The following is a 19,651-nucleotide window of genomic DNA, read 5'->3' as shown; positions in this document are numbered from 1 at the left end:
CTTTTCACTATGGTGACATTTATTTCACTTATTGAGAGAGCAGTTAATAACTTGGAGTGGGAAAAAAAAGTTATTGAAACCAAGAACCAAAGATTTTGTTGCTTTACAAAAGCATCATGAGGCTAACTCGTACGTCTCTACGGCTGCTCGTCCAGTCAAACATGTAAAAACAGCATTTACAATATTCATATATACAAATATATAATGTACACACACTCGGACACGAAGAGTGAGGAAAAGAAATTAGTCGACTGTGACAGAAAGATTTGAGAATCACACTGGAGCTCAGGTTATTTAACACTTGTTACACTGCACTGACTTTAACTCAGTAGCTATGGTTACATGGACACAGGTGACGTGTCACGTAAACACGTCAAACTCTGATCGACGAGAGGACCGGGAGATGCTGACTGTGTTCATGACATCACGTGTCTGATCCACGTTAACGTCAAATATCGCCTTTGAGACAACAAGTATCACTTTATTTTTAGTATAAAGTGATAAATGACTTTAATTTTACTTGAAACGTCAAACTTCTTTGTGGATTGGCATAAAAAAAAAAATCAATAGATATTTCCGTCCACTAGATGGTGCCAAGTGCTCACTCTCACTGAGTATAGTATAGTAGTAATACACGATACTCAGTATTGTTGAAATATGATGAGAATATTGCATGGCGGTGTGGTGTCTCTGGTGGACAGTGAGGGGACGAGCAGACACGTGCAGTGTTGGTTTACTGCAGAAGTGAAGCTTCTTTTAATAATTACAAACACTGCACGTGTCACAATAGTCTGTTCTGACTGAACTCTTGATGCATGTGCACACACACACACACACACCACAATGTGATCATTTCATTTTGTGTCCATGTAAACAACAGAGTTGGAATTTTGCTCATGTAAACATAGCTAGTGTCTCCCTGCTGTGACTGGACAGACAACTGTCAAACTGTCTGTGTGTGTGAGAGAGAGGTCTATTGTTTTTCTTTTACTCTCACATTGCTCCCAAAAATATTCTCCTTAATCTCCATTTTTGTTGTGAATAAAAGGAGCAACATGTTTGTTTCTCTTGAACGTTACGCACAGCGCCACCTACGAATGACGTCACAGTGCAATGGCAGGTTCTGTTAAGACAAAAGAACATGAAAATGCATCCATCTGTGCTATGTTTGTTACCTTTATCACTCAGTTTTTAAGAATCCTAGCACGTTACATGATACACGACCGCTCCACGACTCTTTGGCCAGAAATGGTTGCTATAGCGACATCTTCCTCTTGATGTTTAAGGAACAAAACTGCCGACTCAGAGGAGGGAGGTCAACCAAAACACACACACACAAACACGTCTCTTCTGCAGTGCTTCACACACACTAAAAAAAGAATCAGATCACATAATACTGTCTGTCTGTGTGTGTGTGTGTGTGTCTGTGTCAGGTATCCTAAACCAGAATTTTCCAGGAGGAAGAGAAGCAGATAACTCTTGTTCCTGTTGAGAGGATCAAACACTGCTAGAAAATCTATGTGTGTGTGTGTGTGTGTGTGTGTGTGTGTGTCTGCACTCCTGCTGATCCACTCGTCTGTCTCTTCATCCATTCATTCACTCACTCACTCATTCACTCATCCCTCCTCCATCACACACTCAGCAGCCAGAAGAAGAAGAAAATGGCCACAAACAGGAAAAGGGAATCTTGCCAGTTGTTATTGCCGTTGTTGAGGTTCCCGTTGCCTTGGTGATCACCTGCGTACTGATCTGACAGAGAAGAGAAGAGGATGTACAGGTTATTGACTTCTGTCATGACCACAAACCTGACTTTTATTTGTTTAAAAAGGGACATTTCACATGCAAAAGAGCTCATTTTCATCTGTCGACCCACAGCAGGTCAACACACACACACACACACACACACAAACACAAGAAGAGGAAGACGACAATGACAAAGATGATTGACAGCGAGGGCGGGACTATGACACCATGGTCTTGAGAGTGGATGAAAGAGCTGACACGAGCGTGAGCCTCACGTTTACCTGCTCTGTGGAAATGGTCGTTGGTGTTGAAGACTGTTGTGAAGAAGCCAAAGGGGAAAGCGCCGATGCCAAAAGACATGTGAAAGCCGGTGTCTCCAAAACCCTGGAACATCTGAGCACAGAGACACAGAAACACACGTCAAGATGTGGTCACCACTGTGAACAGTGAGAAGCTCAGTGAGAAGCTCAGTGAGAAGAGAACGCGACTGACCCCGCCTCTGCTCTCTGGCTCGGTCCTCTGCCCCTGAGGCCGAGGTGGAGTTTTTAACCTGAGCACAAACACAGATGGAACTTTAATGACGTCCTGCTGTAAAACAGGGACACGCGTACATCGAAACACACAAAGACAGACAACCAGACAGAGGACGTGATCTGCACAGTGTACCTGGGGTCCTCCTGGCTGGAGCTCCCTCTGCCGTACAGTGGGATGACTTTCTCTCTGCTGATGCCTGCTTTACAGACGGGACACTGCTGCCTGCTGGGCCGCGTCTCCAACCACTGACAGGAGAGAAAAACACGACGACACGTTTACAATACAGATCCAGCTTTAGTCCGCGTCTATCAGGCTCCTCGAGAAAAGGCTCTGACCAATAGAAAACAACAGGAAGTCGAAGAGGGTGAATACTCACTTGATGAAGGCAGGGCCAGCTGCAGAGACACAGAGAAAAATGATTTATTATTAATAATTTACATCCTCATTAAAAAGATCCACTGATTGCTTCAGGAAAGATGGAGGAACATCACCATCGAGTACCTGCAGCTCAGGAATCTGTGATGACTTAATAATAATAATAATAATAATAATAATAATAATCCTCATATCTATTATGTTGAATGCATTTATGAAATATCATTAACTAAATATTCTAAGCGTTCACATCAAAGTCAACGATTGGGAGGACAACTTAAGACGTAAGAGCGTCTTTGTCCATGATGTGCAGCGCGCTCTGCATCTGGAAAAATATCCAGATATATTGATTTGATTTATGACTCAGTATGTGTATGTATGTATATATATATATATATACATATATATATATACACATGTTTATGTACACATGCTGCAGCAGGTGTAACTGTTGAGAGTTCTGTTCTTTCCTGCCAATAGTTTCATCATCGTAGTTTCATCACACACACACGCGTGCAACATGGAGACTACGTTACATCAGCTCACAACACAGGTGCCTCGATGTATAGTTGAGTAGCAACACACACACACAACACAACTACACACTGTGTTACTGTTCATGACACACACTTAAACTGTTCCCTAATCAAATACACACAGACACACTGTGGTGCTGATGATGTTGAAAAAGATTAACTATGGAATCAATTACTAAATTAACATTTGAGAATCGATTTATCAGTTTGAGCCTTTTTTTAATAATTCAAACTTCTTAAATGTGAACGTGTTCTGGATTCTTTGCTCGATATCACAAACCAAAACGAATCAAACTGAATCATTTGAGAACATCGTCAATTCAAGGTTTGAGTCAATATTTTTAAACATTTTCTTATACTTTAAGGACCAAACATTAATTGACTATGAAACTAATTGTTAGTTGCAGGCCTACAAATCTTGATTTTGAAATAAAACACAAGGGAACGAGCAGTTATAGAGAGTTGTACATAAATGTAGTTTTCAATGACGATTGAATACAATTACGGACGAGAGGTGAAGGATGCACAAAATGCTCCTGCTACATACTGGTGTGTTCATAAATGGTCGCATTTATAAGAGAATATTAATCTACTAACTATTTACACTGGGGCCACACGGTTGTGTAGTGGTTTAATTGAATGTATGCATTACCAGGAAAATGAGAACACTGACCATGACAAGTTCTTAGAGCACTGTGGGATCATTTTAAGGTCGACTTGTCATGTCCACTTCTCAAAACCGTTGATTGTCTGGGAGACAGTTTGTGTTTCTGTGTGAAAATGTCTTCAGACACAACATGACTGTGACGACTTGCAAGTAGAGCAGCAGCAGTGTCCTTATAATGAAGTCCCAGGTTCAAATATAGCTAAACTAACTCCCGGACTGCCATTTTCACACAAACACAAATGGAAATGCAGTGGATGGTCTCCCAGACATCATGCCCACATACAATACTGGTGCTGGTGCCTTCAGGGGCTCCCTACATGTTTGAGGCCTCCAGGAAAATCTCACAAAACTTGTCAAACAGACTCAAAAGAGTAAATACTATCCTTGGGTGTGGCACATTGGCTCCATAGCACTCCCTTAATATGTCGTCCAATATTCATGAACTTTGGCACATACAGCATGTTCCTGAATGAGAATGAAGTTAGCTGACCACTGAATGAGGGAAGGCCAGCAGGTTTAATTCTGTGATAAGATGGTACTTTTGTAAATGCACTGGTATCCCATCAGTATATGGTTACAGGTAAAATGCTCAGTTTCTCTATCAGAATCATTACCACAAAGCACAGTCGTGTCTGACTGTGTGAAATCTGACCTTTAATCTCCAGTGTTTAAGAATGAACCCCTGTTATCCAGTAACTACGTGATCCGCGTCTTTCACGTCTAACAGCAGGATTAATGAGTCACACAAAGGGTGAGTGACCAAGGCTGCAACAGTGACCTATGACCTATATCACACAATATATCACAAGACCAGGACAGATGATCACACGTGACGACAAAGACCACTTGTTCGTCACAGAGAAAACTTGCACCTGAACGCATCACTGCTACGTACGTGCGTGTGCGTGTGTGTGTGTGTGTGTGTGTGTGTGTGACGCTTTCATGAGGCCGAACATCCCGCTATATTACACTGAACTTCACATAAACAACCACACACCAAAACAACCCCCCCCTCCTCCCCTCCTCTCCGTGTAGTCTCGTACCAGAACAAGTGGCCGCACATACTGATGACAGCGTCCCTGGCAGTGTCCAAACAAATGTTGCACTCGAAGGTGGCCCGGTCCCGGTCCCGCTCCCGTTCTCCTTCCCCGCCGCCGCCGCCTCCGCTGCCGCCGCCGCCCGGCCCGTCGCGGTCGTTCCTGCTCTCCGCGTCCGGGAATCCTCCTCTGCTGGCCGCCCCACCGTCACTCGAGGACCGGGGATCCGCGGCCGCCATTATATTTCCCGTTCAAGCCACCAAGAAAAGGTAAAGCACCGGCCTAACCCAGCCCACACGGGTCCGAGCCGAGCTAGCGTTGACACGCACGGTTTAAAGTCAAAGGTAACAAGTGTCACCACCGAAGCGACCGGCGGCGGCGCTGCTGCAGCGACAACTGTGCTACAAATGCACACTTCCGCTTCCGGGAAACAAGGGGAGTGGTCGAGGCGAGGGACGGGGAGAATAAAACAAATACATAAATAAATGTATTCATTAATTAATAGTGTAAGATATTCTTTTATTGTCAAGTGCAAACGGTTTGTACAGGAAGATGTTGTAGCCGAGCTTGTAGTTTATTTGATGTGAAGTTGAATAATATATAAAAGTTATACATTATAATAACATCAATTAATAACAATACTTTCATTATTATTATTATTATTATCGTTATTATAAATTTAGAAATGGCTAAATTCAGCGATCATTTTAAAGATCTTTAATGGTGTTGGGTGTTGAAACAACCGGAACCATTGTCATTGTTCCCGGTCGGACTCTTCAGTAGTACGTACCGCAAGCGTGTTGTGGATATGGAGTAAAAGCACGCTGAATTTGTTAAAGACAGAAACATCAGAATCTTTAACGGACGTTTGAAAACGTGACCTGTTTGAAGTGTTTAAGGACCCTGACTTTACTCGCCAACCACCATGAAGATCAAGAGACAGAAAAAAGCCAAGAAAACCATCAACTTCTACAAATACAACTTCAGCCTCAGAGAACCGTTTCAGATCCTCATCGACGGCACGTTCTGTCAGGCGGCGCTGAAGAATCAGATCCAGATTAAAGAGCAGATGCCAAAGTACCTGATGGGAGAAGTGCAGCTGTGTACAACACAGTGAGTACATTTACACTTCAAATATTCAGGTTTTTAAACAACATTGTTGATGAATTAAAGATTAAGCAATGTGTTAAAATAAAACTAAAAAAAAGTTTCTAGTGAGCACTACACCTTATTTATAAGGCACATTTAAAAACACGGGTTGACCGAAGTGCTGTACACTAATAAACAAACATTTAAAACCATAAAACACACTCACACTTTCATACATAATTCTATCAGTCATCTCTCTTACCCATTCACACACTGTCTGCACAGCCGTCAGAAGTAACATGGGGTTCGGTGTCTTGCCCAAGGACACATCGAACCCACAACCTTGGAGTCGAAAGACGACTCACTCTACCACTGAGCTACCGTCGCCCCAGTTATGTTGCGTACGTCTGTGAGTTCTGAACAAGCTGAAGGTGTGTGATGGAAGTCTGATGAACTGTTACAGTAATTCTGTCGACTTGTAATGAAAGCATGTCTGAGCTTTTGAAGGTCATGCCTCAGCAGAATCTATTTAAACTTCATTGAAAGAAGAACACAGCGAATCTGCTTATCAATTCAGTGTCCATTATTACCTCCAGGGTTATAACCATGTGAGAGAAAGCTTTATATCCTCATAGAGTATATCTCATTTATTGGGATATAGCCTGAAAATATTCAGATATTATTTATAAGACATATCACCCAGCCTGACAGAAATACTGATTTGGTTTATATCAGGATTTATATCAATGGCAAATGATAAAAAAAAGCATATTTTCCCATATCACCCAGCTTTAGGACAGACATAAGTATTGCATTTGAATGTGTAGACTTGTTGATGAGATTCTCACGTCCAATGTTCTGCCATTAAACCACCACCACCACCACCATTACCTCATCTCTTAAGCATGTGTACAGACTCTCTGTCACCTGTTGAACTTGTTTTAAGATTGTTTTAAGTGTTTTGATCAACAAGAACAAAAGAGGCGTCCAGTTCCTGACAATGTCCATCACCTTTGCATAGAGGACCAATGATTGTTCTTCTTTTACTAATGATAATCATTTCCAGCTGGCAGTGCACTAGGGGTAGTATCTGTACAGTGATACAGTAAGTATCTATGCAAGACATTGTCCTGTATTTGACCTGTGGTCTTTGTCTATCAGCTGTGCCCTGAAAGAACTAGAGACTCTGGGGAAGGAGCTGTACGGAGCCAAAATCATCCTGCAGAAGTTTCAGGTCAGAAACTGTCTACATTTCAAGAACCCGGTCCCTGCGTCAGAGTGTCTGCTGTCCATGCTGGAGGAAACAAACCCACACCACTACTTTGTAGCCACACAGGTGAAATCCCATGACACACCCACACACACACACACACACACACACAGTGTCCTTGATTTGATATTCTACATTATAAACAAAGAAAGATAAAGAATTACACATAAACTGGCAACACTTACTTGAGCAATGGGGAATGTGGGTGCCTTGCTCAAGGCCTCACCAGCCCTTTTAACTGACAACCCTCCAGTTACAAGCCCAATTCCATTCCCTTTGGCCACCGGGTACCCAAGTAATAGTTGAAATAAAAGTGGAACATAAAGTGCTACAGGTCCAGTCGATTGTGTGCTGGCAGCATTTACAAAACAACCCATAATAGTCATTTGGGGATTTGCTTTATTTTTGAATTTTGTGAGGTTTTTGACGGCATTAGGAAAGCTGGACTGGTCCCTCATGCAAAACGTCCCCCTGCAACATCGTGTAAACTAAACAATTGATTCCATTTTTATTTCTTCATTTCTGTAATTCCATTCCTGTTTCCCATGTCGTGGAACTCACAGGGCCCTACATAAGCAATGAAAGAAGATGTGTATAACACATCAGCTGTCAGACCCTGACTGAAGTCTGCTGTGTTTGGTGTGTTTGCGTCGTCTCCAGGACCACGCGGTGACCAAGGGCCTGAAGAAGATCCCAGGTTGTCCTCTGCTCTACATCATCCTCAACACCATCGTCCTGGACAAACCCAGCCAGGTGTCTCTGGACCACGTGCAGGCCGTGCAGCTGGGGGAGCTGGTGAGCCCGGCGCAGCAGCAGAGCATCCGCAGCCTGAAGCAAGAGCAGGGCATCGCTCAGAGGGATGGACAGAGACGGAAGAGGAAGAGGAAACAGAGCAACCCCAACCCTCTGAGCTGCCTTAAGAAGAAGAAGAAGAAGGGAGGGCTTCCGACACCACCACAGAAGAAGACAGAGGAGGGGGAGAAGAGGAAAAGAAGTCGACACAAGAAACAAAAGACGGAGGGAGGCGATAACACGTCTGCTCCTGCAGTTCCAAATACATGATGGCGTCAAGACAAAAGACTTCAGACATTGAATTACATTCACTTCTGTTCTGTCACCCAACCAACATGAGGTTTACTTCATAAAGTGCTATTTAAAAAGTGTTTTTATTGTATTTATTTGAACAGATTTCAGACTAAAATTGTTGAGAAACACGGCAACATTTTGGAGACAGACAGGGTTTGTCCTGGCCTTCATTCAAAATATAAAATCACAACATGTTATCAGACATTTAATCACATTCACCTTTCAGGAAGTCAACGACAAAGTCTGCCTGTTTATATTGTCTTGTTTTTGGCATATGGTGAGTTTAGAGTCTGTGAAGACGTGACTTGACCTTTTGTTTCAAACATTTTATTCTCTAAGTAGCAATAAATGGATATTTTACAGATGATCTACGTGATGTACGCTGAGGGAGCTTAGACCAAGACGATACATCACTCGTCAATGAATAAATGATTATTCATAAAATGGATACCACTGTGTCCTTCTTAACAGTTAAAGAACATTTTATAAAAGTCTTTCTGTGCATGCAGGAAACAACTCTGTCCAAACTCCATAGCACATATGTAAACTATGATATTTATAGTAGTTTCCTTTGGAGATAAATCTGCATATTTGACTGTTTTATAGTGACTTATGTGTCAGTCACACTACAATAGAAAAGTGCGTCTTTGCATTTATGATTTCTATTTTTAAAGCTGTTTTATCTCCATCTATAGCTGAATTACCTTGTAAGAGAAGAATGTTATTTTTTAAGTATAGTACTTAATTTGGTTACAAAGAGAAAGTGCTAATATGATGATTAATGCTGGTTAAATCACTTTTTTAGCCACAGTTGAATGGTACTGTTGCAGAAAGTGGATACAGTGCATGCTCTATCTGATGTTTTCATGCAGCAGAGGGAGAGACGTGTTTCCACGTCACACCACTGTAAACAAACACTCCCATTACATTTGGTTCAGTTCCAGTGCAACGTTTTCTGATTAGTTTCTTCTGTCAGAATTAGTGCACGTAACAGTTTACGATGTCAGCTTTAAAAATCGACCCTTTTTAAATGAACAACCTTATAACTTTAGCAATGAAGTGAGTCGCAATCCTCTTTTTCAGTGTTGATTTAAGATAAAAAATGTTATTCATTCCCAGTTCCCCCCGCTTAATTAAATAAATCAATAAATCAATAAATCAGTGTTTTGTTAGTGCTGTGGAGTCTTCTGTCTAGATGATGTGGAAGCGAGGGCCGGCTGTGGCCACGATGTCGCTGTACGGCTCCTCCTGGACCAGGTCCACCGCCTGCTGCTTCTTCAGGACCAAGAAACTGTAGAACTTGGCGGCCGCCTGCTTCCTGTTGTTGTTGCGGCACAGGTCCAGCAGGCCGACCGACTGGCTGCCTGTTTTGGCCATCACCCTCTGAGAGAGAGAGAAGGACAGACAGACAGACAGACAGAGACAGGCAGAGAGAGACAGACAGTAAAATAACATATTCTGTGCTGCATGATTTAAATACACTTAATACCTTTCATTTCAGATAATACCTTCTTTATTTCTTTTGTCTATTTATGTTAAATGAAGGATATTCACGTGTGTTAGAAACAATGAAATTGACTATAGATTGTCTGTCTGTCTGTCTGTCTGTCTATGAGTGAACACATGTACGCACCTGCAGACCGTGAAGCATCTGCTGGGTTCTTTTGTTCCACCTCCTCTCCTCCTGGTCCTGGTCTCCTCCCTGCACCTCCTCCTCCTGACACAGACAAAACACTGAGTGTAAAGTGCAAGCAAACTTATTTCATGTGTTCATGCTGAGTTACATGATGGACAAAAAAAAACTGTACACGTTCTTTATGTCGATATCTCTCACCTCTTCATCAGAGTCATCATCACTCTTCTTCTTGTCCTTGTCCACGAGCAGGTCCAACTCTATCAGCTGGCTGATGCTAGTGGTGGTCTCCTCTGGGGGCAAATCCATATTGGATGAAGCCTCCAGCTGCAGGGACACGTTACAGGCTCTAGAACCCTGCTGCTGCTGCTGCTGCTGCTGCTGCTGCTGCTGCTGCTGCTGCTGCTGCTGCTGCTGCTGCTGCTGCTGCTGCTGCTGCTGCTCGTCCAAAGCTCCCATCTAGAACAAAGAGCATGGTTGAGTTTAGGAATCCCAAAGAGAGTCTTCTCAGACATTTCACCTCACACTGACTAACTGGTGGGAAGTATCAGGTCTGGACAGTGAGATGGTCTGAGGTGTCGTGCAACAAAAACCTTCGATGCATGTGCAGAACGCCAAGTCCGACTCCGGTCCGACTTGATCTTATCATTCCTGAGATCTCAGTGTGTAGTACGGATGGTACAGAGTCTGCATCTGTATCTGCAGACACTGCAACTGGATAAAACCCTGTACTCACAGGCAGGTCCGGCTCTGTGTCCTGGGATTTGCGCTTCAAGCCTCGTGAAGACGGTGGCGGCATGACAGAGTCGTCCAGCGTCGTCTTGCTGCCCTCGACGGCTGAGGTTTGAAGCACGCTGGCTTCTTCCATGATGGTCTGGTCTGGAATAAAACAAGCATAACTGTCAGCAGAGTTTCAACAGAGGTTCAGGAGCTCCACATCACATTTAGACAAAACCAACCAGTGACATTGATGATAGTTTAAGGTTTATTGCTGTAGTCTCATACAGTCTCATACGCATACATCACCCATCGTAAAGTTTAGGGGGTTCCTGTAAAGGTGTTGCTATGGATTGATTGGCTGCTTTGCTGAATCTATTGCATCTTGGGTTTTTTGTTGTTGTATTTTACCCATGATGTCTCCCTGCTGGTGGCCTGCTGTTTCCTCTCTGGGAACCTCTGGGTTCTCCAGATCTTTGAGGAACTCATCCAGACTGTCCGCCTCTCCACCTTTCCTCCTCTTCCTCAGCTCATCTGGTACCAGCGGAGTCAGACACCTTGTAAACATCTTAAAACGAGAGCGGGCATAAAGATACAGTATTTCATTTCTCTAAATGGCCGTTAATCTCAACACCGTCTGTGTCACCTTGAGCAGCCTAATGTTCCACAGAGGCTGAGCGGGCAGGGAGAAGAGCTTCTCCACTCCTCCAGTCTCCTTCCACATCATCAGCTTCTTGGTGGGAGGGGCCAGGTCCAGCGTGGTCACGATGTCGGAGTAGTCGGACAGCTGTGCGCGAATGGTTTTACTGTCCAACTCCTTCACGCTGTCCACAATCAGCTTCCTCTTGCGCTTTGCCTTGGTCTCTTTCACTGCAGGCACGAGGAGACGAGACAGAGACAGAATCACATAAAAAATAAATCATTATTATTATTATTATAATACTATTTCTGAAATAAACAACTTTTAATTTATTGAAACTGATTGCAAGATCTACTACACAACAACTCAAGGACATGTGCTTGCCTTGCTTACTCCTGAGCAGTGCTCACTTTAGCGGATACTCCACCTTGTGGCCAAAAGGAGAAACCACACCTCTCTGTATGTGCTACTTCTCATCACAGAAACTGGAGCGCAGATACTTTTGTGTGAGCTACACACAACATTACATACACAAGGCCTCAAAATCTGCCACCAACGCCTACAACACACAACCATACAGAAATTTCATGTGCACAAAATACAGGGATGCGTTACCTGTGATGTCAATGGGCTCCAGGGCGAAGGTTTCCTCCTCGTTGTGAACCAGGTTGGCCTGTTCTGTCTGGTCGGCCGTAGCCGGCAGTGGCTCTGTTGGGCCTGAGTCTGGACTGTCTGGGGCTCCCGCTAACAACACACAGTTACACCACAGTTACACCGCAGTTACACCACAATCACCACATTGGATGTTTATGTCATGCATTTCCAAAAGTTTACGACACACTTGAGGATCCAGTGCTGAGACTGTGTTTAACGGACCTGAGAGGGCGTCGAAGTCGTCATCGTCGTCTCCGCGGTCCTGAGGCATCATCACACTCTCTGTGACGGCAGGAGGGTCGTCAAAGATGCCGCCTCCATCCTCATTACTCAGCAGCTTGTCCACTACACAGAGATATATGATCATTTGACTGCCATGAGGAAAGAGATTTCATTGTACTTTTATTGCTTCTATTTCACCAGTTGAAGGTCCAGTGTGTGACATTTAGGAGGATTTACTGGCAGAATTTTAAATAAAAATAGTTTGGTTTTCATAACGTAATAATGCTGCCTTCCATTTGTAGTCGGAGCTCGGAATTTCCAAGGTCACGGGGCAACAGAAACAACCCCCTGAACTCAGATTTCCAATCCAGAAACTCGGAGCAACCTCACATACCCCGGCCTTCCGGGAGATGAGGGATTTGGTTTACTGAGGAAATGACTGAAATCCATGTACATTATTGACGGTAGGCGGCTTCGTCCACATGAAGCCACTGCATGAACCAACGAAGAAGAAAGAGGAAACAACTGGGAGAGTGGAGAGAGTTGTTCACGTCCTTTCCTGCACTCTGCAGTCTCGCCAGTAGATGTCACTAATTCTTATACACTGGACCTTTAAGTGCAGAATCTTACCCAGCATCCCTCCCTCATTGCTCGCCATGGGGTTGTCTCCGAAGTCATCCTTGTACTGGTCGTCGTACTCCAGGTGGTTGGCCTTGTCCGTCATGGGGTTAGCTCCGCCCTCAGCCTCCAGCAGCAGGTTGGAAGCCGACGCCCCCATGATGTCCACCTCAAACGCACTCTCCTCCCGCATCATCTCCCGGTCGTCCATCCCAAAGTCAGCTGCAGAACAGAGAAGTGAGCGAAGTGAGTGGAGATTAAAACTATTTTAAACGCCTTGATGCTGGTGAAGCTGAAAACAACTCTCTATTTCGTCTTAAATCAATCAAAAATAAGCTAAGTAAGCTCCTTTTTCTCGTGCCTTAAAACGAGAAAAACAAGACAAAACTGTTTGAAATCAAAGCAAAGAAATTCTGTCATGTCAGAAATGTTGACTTCCTCCTTCACTTGATTAAGCTGGCTTAAAGTATTTATACCTTAGAATGGCACATTTGCATGTATTTGAACATCTGTGAGAGTGAACACACAAACCTGGCTAAAACCTGCTCGAGAAGATTATTAAAAATAAGAAACAACATCAAGCGTATGAACAGGAGTTCCTGTTTCTGGAGAAGACGTGAGGATTGTGATGTTTGATCTCACCAAAGTCATTGTCCTGCAGCAGGTTGAGGTTTCCCACCTCCTCTCTCATGGTGATCTCCTCTGCTCTGCTCTGGTTCAAGTTAAATTGCTGAGCCACGTCAATGTCACTGAAACAGAAACACACCTGAGACTTAACAGCACTCACTTTCAAAATAATTTCTTTAAAAACTAAATCTGTGCTTTGTTGTTATTTTGTGTTGTTGCGTGTGTCAGCGACAGAAGACAATTAAAGGCCACATGCCAACATTTATTTATTTAAGTAGAGCTTTAAGCTTTAGACCAATAATAATAATAATAATCATTATTCACAATGTTACGTGCAGAAAGACACACATGTGCACGACCATCAGCCATGAGAGTCTGTTTGTTGCTAATAAAAGCAGAACCATGTTTAAATCCCACGTGTTCCTATTGTATATCCTCATATCAAGTTCTCATGACTGGACTCACTCCAGGTCTGGTAACGGTTGGTCAAAATCATGGAACTCCTCCGGCAGAGTGATGGCGTTGTACGCCGCCTCTCTGTTCTCCTCTGGAAGATCCACCACACCTGAAACACCACAGTGGAACACCACGTACACAATCAAATAATAACCATCAAATATGCACTCAATATGTGCACAATAATGATAGAACAGCTATATTATAATATACAAGTATCCATTCAGAAATGAAACTCTGAGGACGACACAGAGGCTTCAGTGTCACCACAGTTACTGACGTTCAGACCAAACCTGGTCTAAAAGCCATCTTGATCTTGATGAAGGCCTCGTTACAGTCTGCCAGCAGGTATTTGGCCTTCCTGTGGTAGATCCTCACCACCCCCAGCAGCAGGTGACCCGAGGTGCGCAACGCCATTTTCACCTGTTTGAAACATGGAGAGTAAAATGGGGCTTTAATAATGTCAAATAAATACGTAATAAGTGTGTAAAAAGATTCTGCTCGTTATATTACACAAGGTTTATTCATGCTATGACACAACAGGATCAATATGATCAACATATGTCTCTGCGTAATATCACATGTCACTATGTGTCAGGACAGAAGTCATGTGATGGTAAAGTCATTTCTACCTTATGTCATGTAATAAGGTGAAATAAATGTCATTATTGTCCAGATTAAAGTATTTTAATAATCACATTTAAAAAGAACAATAACAGTAACCACATCATTCAGTTGAAATCCATCCTCCGCATTTTTCCATTGCTATGACTTTGCAGTTACTATAGAAATAAGACAACAACATTATTATATTATCACTTGATTATGATTATCCACTAACACACGTGTTAAATTATGGACTTTTCAACATCTTCTGCTTTTATCTTCATTACCTTTAAGCCCTAAGCTTATTTTTTAGGTCTCTGTTCGAAATTTGCACACGAGTATATCTCTGCAACCACAAGGTCTATTTGAATACTTTTGGGAATTGTGAAGATGTGTAAATATATGTTACTGGTGAAGAGTAAATGAAGTTGGCACACAAAAAACAATTAAATATCTCTTTGGAATGATGGAAAATAAGCTCTAAACTCACTCAAATCAAAGTACAACCTGTGAACATAGTCTCTGCAAAGAGAGAGTTAGATCAAGTGAAGCACATTTTGGAAACATCTGTGCCATTTGTATTTAAAAACCATGTATTAAAGTACTTGTTTCACTTTTATATAACTATTAGTGTTCAATAAAACAATTTATGACCTTGTTTCAAAGTTCCTGCAGACTTTAATTTATTTTCCATTCCAAAAACAAACACCAGATGGCTCCATTGAGCCCTGTGTCTCTTTGCTGGTCTACATGAATGGACGACATCTCATTGGCTTCCTTACAGCCAATAGAAGGACGCTGTTGTCACCCGAATTTTGATTGACAGCTTTCTTAGCCAATGAGAAACAACAGAACGCGGGTTTGATGCGCCTCGTCAGCTAGAGACACCTGGAATGTTTTGGATGTAACACAGGAAGTCCGTCTAACCAGAGAGAAACATCAAAGGTAAGAGCAATTTTACAGTTGTTGTTCACCAGTGAACTCGACTTCTGTTGTCTGTATTCTTTGGCTTTGATCTCCGTACATTTCAGTCGTAGGGAGTGTGTTTTGGACAAAATGGCGGAGCGTTAGCTCCAGAAATGCGGCTTAATGCGCAATAAATGTTGAAGCAGCGGTGCTTACGAAGTTGGATATGTAGTTATTCATTTAGGTGTTATTTGAGCTGTGTTTGTCACATTTAAAATAGGTTATAGCCTTGTAGCCCACATTCTGCTGTATAATTTGATGCCCAGCTTCAAAATATTCTCTCAAAGTTCAAGGCTGCGCAGACTCTGTCAGGGTCCCCCCGTTAGGGGACCATCAGGTTTAAGGTCCCCCCAATATACAAATGTATATTATACAGTATATCTCTATATTATACAATAAAAGTGTGCACTTTCTCCTGCTTTTTGCAAACCTCTACAGTTAAGATAGTTGCAATTCTGCACATGTAATATGTACGTTTGAATATGGAATACAAGTGAATTTTGTTAGTGACATGTGACGGGACAGTGACGTGTGAAGGGACAGGGACCTGTGATGGGACAGTGATGTGTGATGGGACAGTGACGTGTGATGGGACAGTGACATGTGATGGGACAGTGACGTGTGAAGGGACAGGGACCTGTGATGGGACAGTGACGTGTGAAGGGACAGGGACCTGTGATGGGACAGTGACGTGTGATGGGACAGGGACGTGTGAAAGGACGGGACAGGGACGTGTGAAGACATGACCTTGGGTGAGATGATGCTCTCCACGCTGCTCTCCAGGTTGCACTCAAACACGTGTGCTTTGGTCAGCTTCTTGTCCCAGTGAGCCGCCAGCCAGATCTTGGCCAGCGGCCCACGTTTGCTGAGGACAAAATGGGCGTAGAACATGGACTCGGCGGGACGTGGGAGGGGAGGGGGAGCTTGTCAGACCTGGAGCAAGAGTAAGAGCTTTTTAAGTAAGACGCTGAAAAAGATGCACAACAGCAGGAACATTTGCTTTCTAATGTATGGTGATCTTATTAAATGCATGATTCCATAGGGTGGGACACAGCGATATTATACATTAAACCGCTTTGAGACATCAAGTCTCCATTTCTTTGAACTGATGATACAAATTAACAGACTTTATTGGATCAGCGTAAGGAAAATGAATTGTGGTTTCAGTCCACTAGAGGGTGCCAAAGTTGTCTGTTGGCATGATGACAGCAGTGTTTATTTATACCAATTTTTTTTATATACTGGATTTATATATGTATATCTATATCTATATACATATATCATATATATGTATATGTATGTGTGTGTATATATATATATTATGTACATACATATATGTATATGTGTGTATATACATATACTATATATACATTATGTACATACATATATGTATATGTATATACTTCTAAATTAAATACATTAAAAAGTGTGACCACATAACATTAGCCATTATTCTTCTTATTATTGTTGTTGTTGTTGTTGTTGTTGTTATTGTAACACTATTGCTGACTTTTCATGACAATAGAAAACACTCATATTTAGATTTATTTCACATAAATAAATCAAGTCCAGACATCAAAGTTTGGTTAAAATAATAGGCACAAAAAATCATTTCAGATTAGACACGTTTTTTAAAATGAAAAACTACATAATAGATTCAAAACAACAGAGTTCTGACTACAAATGTAAATAGAGACGAGTTACAAAGTAAATAGAGACTAGTTAAATGTAAATAAATACAAATTCACACTCACATTATACATACATATACACACTCACATTATACATACTCTAACATTATACATACACTAACATTATACATTATACACTAACATTATACACTAACATTAAACATACATATACACACTCACATTATACATACACTAACATTATACATTATACACTAACATTATACATGCATATATACACACTCACATTATTCACACACACACACTAACATTATACATTATACACTAACAGTATACATGCATATATACACACTCACATTATTCACACTCACTCACATTATAAATACACATACTGGTGTAAACATTAATATAATGATACTGCACATTTCATGTGTATATTTAGACTACATAATACACACACACACACACACACACATCATTATGTATAGGATTTACTATACCGGTTATCAGCCGTTTCACCGGCCACAGCTGCTTTCCCTCCTCCTCCTCCTCCACCTCCTCCTCCTCCTCCCGTCTAAAATAAACAAGATGGCGTCCTCTCTCTCTCTCTCTCTCTCTCTCTCTCTCTCTCTCTCTTGCTGCTGCTGCACTGAGCGACTGTGACAGAGTGAGTTTCATTTCATCCTCAGAGACACACACTCACAGACAGACAGACAGACAGACAGACAGAAATAGACAGACAGACACACAGACAAACAAACAACATATTAATGTGTGTTTTCATATTGAAAGTGTCAAATCAAACAAGACTGTCAATAAAGAGCATTTGTTAATTGAATAATTTGTTAAACCTTTAATAATCAGGTTGTGAATTCAAGTCAATTTCTGCTCTACATATCTGACACAGAGGAAACCAAAGAGCTTCTTGTCCCTACGCTGTGAAACATATATAATCACAAGCTAAAATAGAATATTACAACAATGTAGAAGAATAAACCAAAATTAATCTCCTAGGAAGGACTGGTAAGGCTGTTGAGGAAGTATATAGTATATGTATTTAGTGTGTCATTTTAATAATTAATGGTTTTATATTTGATGTGCTTCATGTTTATAGTCTTATGTTTGTCTAGTACCACAGTCACAATGGACAAGTATTGTACACGCGTGTACTGTGCACACACATATATATAATATGTATATATATATACAGTACATACACAATATATATATATATATATATATATATACATACATATATATATATATATGTATATACATATATATATGTATATATGTGTGTGTACAGTCAGGTAAACTTATAAACTTAAATAACTTGATACAGTTGTTGTTTATCTGCTCCTGGTCTCTCTCTTCTGTCTCTCCCTCATCTCCCTCTTGTCCTTTCTCTCCCCCTCCTCTCCTCTGTCCCCCTTTTTTCCTTTCACCCCAACCAGTCGAGGCAGATGCTGCATATGTTTGAGTCTGGTTCTGTCGGACGAGATTTCTTCTTCTGTTAAAAAGGAGTTTTTTCTCTCTCCACTGCCCCCTAGTGTTTTCTCATCGTGTGAATTGTTGGGTTTCTCTGCTCTCCATGATGTCGTCTATGTACACAGACCTGAGATCATGTATGTTATGATTTGGCGCTATACAAATAAAACTGAATAGAATCCTCTAAGCTCTGACTGTTAGATGTGAGGTTTATTTAATAGTGGATCTGTAGAGCAGCAGGATTCAAGTTTCCAGATTTCTGTCCCGATCTGACCCTTCAGATAATCGGTTCTTCAGATTTTAGGCTGATTTGAACAGATTTTAACATTTTGAATGTTACAGTGTTTCTTCCTAAATATGACCTGCCTTCCAGCTTAGAACACAGACAGGTTGGGGAAGATGACAACATGATATTAAGTTGTGGGCCACATGTAATTGGTTGGAGGGGCCACATGTGGTCTGTGGGCCGCTAGTTTGACACCTCTGAGATCTCGATCTCCTTGGATTTAAAGTGTGTCTTGACGGACACATTTTTCAGGATTTTCAGTGAGTCGTGTGACGTCCAGATCTCTGTATAATGTAATGCCTCACAGTTCATGAGAAAGTCTCACTCCTCACAGCCAGGATCGTGAGTCAGGTGGAAGAAAATGCACAAAAAAACTTCCCCTGTCATAAGGGATTAAAAAAAACCTGCTCATCTTTGCCAAAAACCATCCCACAAAGCCCACAGGGAATGGACTCATCTTGGGCACAAAGGCCCTGGTTGTATTTCACTGTAGGTCGGCCTTTGTGCCTCTGAATCAGCCAACACTCAAACACACTGTGTGTCTCCCTCCTTCCCCAACCTGTCTGTCTCCTAAGCTGACAAGCAGGTCTTATTTAGGAAGACACACTGAAACAGTCCACTGGGGGGGGCAGTGTGATGGATTCTGTGTGTGCCATACATGCACACGCACACACACGCACACGCACGCACACACACACACACACACACGTTTACACATGGGCACTGTGTCCAAATGAGTGCTCGCTCACCAC

At 42.0% G+C, this 19,651-nt stretch overlaps 3 protein-coding genes across 5 annotated transcripts; 1 reads left to right on the top strand and 2 right to left on the bottom strand.

The window, feature by feature from the left end:
- Position 1: 1 nt before the first annotated feature.
- Positions 2-5,284, bottom strand: rnf5 (ring finger protein 5). The gene is made up of 6 exons (XM_058619064.1): positions 4,899-5,284; positions 2,654-2,672; positions 2,410-2,522; positions 2,236-2,293; positions 2,025-2,136; positions 2-1,749 (listed from the first exon to the last, which is right to left on the bottom strand). The coding sequence occupies exons 1-6, from the start codon at positions 5,129-5,131 to the stop codon at positions 1,631-1,633; spliced, it is 654 nt and encodes a 217-aa protein (XP_058475047.1). The 5' UTR covers positions 5,132-5,284; the 3' UTR covers positions 2-1,630.
- A 260-nt stretch (positions 5,285-5,544) lies between these two features.
- utp23 (UTP23 small subunit processome component) lies at positions 5,545-8,414 on the top strand. The gene is made up of 3 exons (XM_058619063.1): positions 5,545-6,005; positions 7,143-7,317; positions 7,912-8,414. Exons 1-3 carry the CDS (start codon positions 5,818-5,820, stop codon positions 8,311-8,313), a joined length of 765 nt encoding a protein of 254 aa, XP_058475046.1. The 5' UTR covers positions 5,545-5,817; the 3' UTR covers positions 8,314-8,414.
- A 248-nt stretch (positions 8,415-8,662) lies between these two features.
- Positions 8,663-17,698, bottom strand: LOC131447331 (double-strand-break repair protein rad21 homolog A-like). Of its 3 annotated transcripts, none has more exons than XM_058619055.1 (14): positions 17,626-17,698; positions 16,224-16,409; positions 14,198-14,327; positions 13,914-14,013; positions 13,464-13,570; positions 12,834-13,043; positions 12,204-12,326; positions 11,943-12,071; positions 11,334-11,557; positions 11,099-11,255; positions 10,707-10,849; positions 10,172-10,429; positions 9,971-10,054; positions 8,663-9,720 (listed from the first exon to the last, which is right to left on the bottom strand). In XM_058619055.1, the coding sequence occupies exons 2-14, from the start codon at positions 16,365-16,367 to the stop codon at positions 9,529-9,531; spliced, it is 2,001 nt and encodes a 666-aa protein (XP_058475038.1). In that variant the 5' UTR covers positions 16,368-16,409; positions 17,626-17,698; the 3' UTR covers positions 8,663-9,528. The 3 variants fall into 3 exon arrangements, with proteins under 3 accessions (XP_058475038.1, XP_058475039.1, XP_058475040.1); XM_058619057.1 differs by having other exon boundaries at positions 9,592-9,720; positions 9,971-10,071; XM_058619056.1 differs by lacking the exons at positions 16,224-16,409; positions 17,626-17,698 and adding an exon at positions 15,165-15,767.
- Between the last annotated feature and the right edge of the window lie 1,953 nt (positions 17,699-19,651).

This window comes from Solea solea, chromosome 20 (genome assembly GCF_958295425.1).
Source record: "Solea solea chromosome 20, fSolSol10.1, whole genome shotgun sequence".
Taxonomy (NCBI): Eukaryota; Metazoa; Chordata; class Actinopteri; order Pleuronectiformes; family Soleidae; genus Solea; species Solea solea.
The sequence above is the reverse complement of the archived record's forward strand: the minus strand, read 5'-3'. Positions and strand labels throughout refer to the sequence as shown.

Bases quoted from the DNA above. Each gene is read 5' to 3' on its own strand.
- utp23 (XM_058619063.1), top strand. From the start codon at position 5,818: ATGAAGATCAAGAGACAGAAAAAAGCCAAGAAAACCATCAACTTCTAC. The intron at 6,006-7,142 runs GTGAGTACATTT...TTTGTCTATCAG, and splicing joins GTGCAGCTGTGTACAACACA to CTGTGCCCTGAAAGAACTAG. The intron at 7,318-7,911 runs GTGAAATCCCAT...CGTCGTCTCCAG, and splicing joins ACTACTTTGTAGCCACACAG to GACCACGCGGTGACCAAGGG.
- LOC131447331 (XM_058619055.1), bottom strand. From the start codon at position 16,367: ATGTTCTACGCCCATTTTGTCCTCAGCAAACGTGGGCCGCTGGCCAAG. The intron at 11,558-11,942 runs GTAACGCATCCC...TCGTGCCTGCAG, and splicing joins GGAGCCCATTGACATCACAG to TGAAAGAGACCAAGGCAAAG. The intron at 10,055-10,171 runs GTGAGAGATATC...TGTCTGTGTCAG, and splicing joins ATGATGACTCTGATGAAGAG to GAGGAGGAGGTGCAGGGAGG.
- rnf5 (XM_058619064.1), bottom strand. From the start codon at position 5,131: ATGGCGGCCGCGGATCCCCGGTCCTCGAGTGACGGTGGGGCGGCCAGC. The intron at 2,294-2,409 runs GTACACTGTGCA...GTTTGTGCTCAG, and splicing joins TCCAGCCAGGAGGACCCCAG to GTTAAAAACTCCACCTCGGC. The intron at 2,137-2,235 runs GTCAGTCGCGTT...CTCTGTGCTCAG, and splicing joins AGCCAGAGAGCAGAGGCGGG to ATGTTCCAGGGTTTTGGAGA.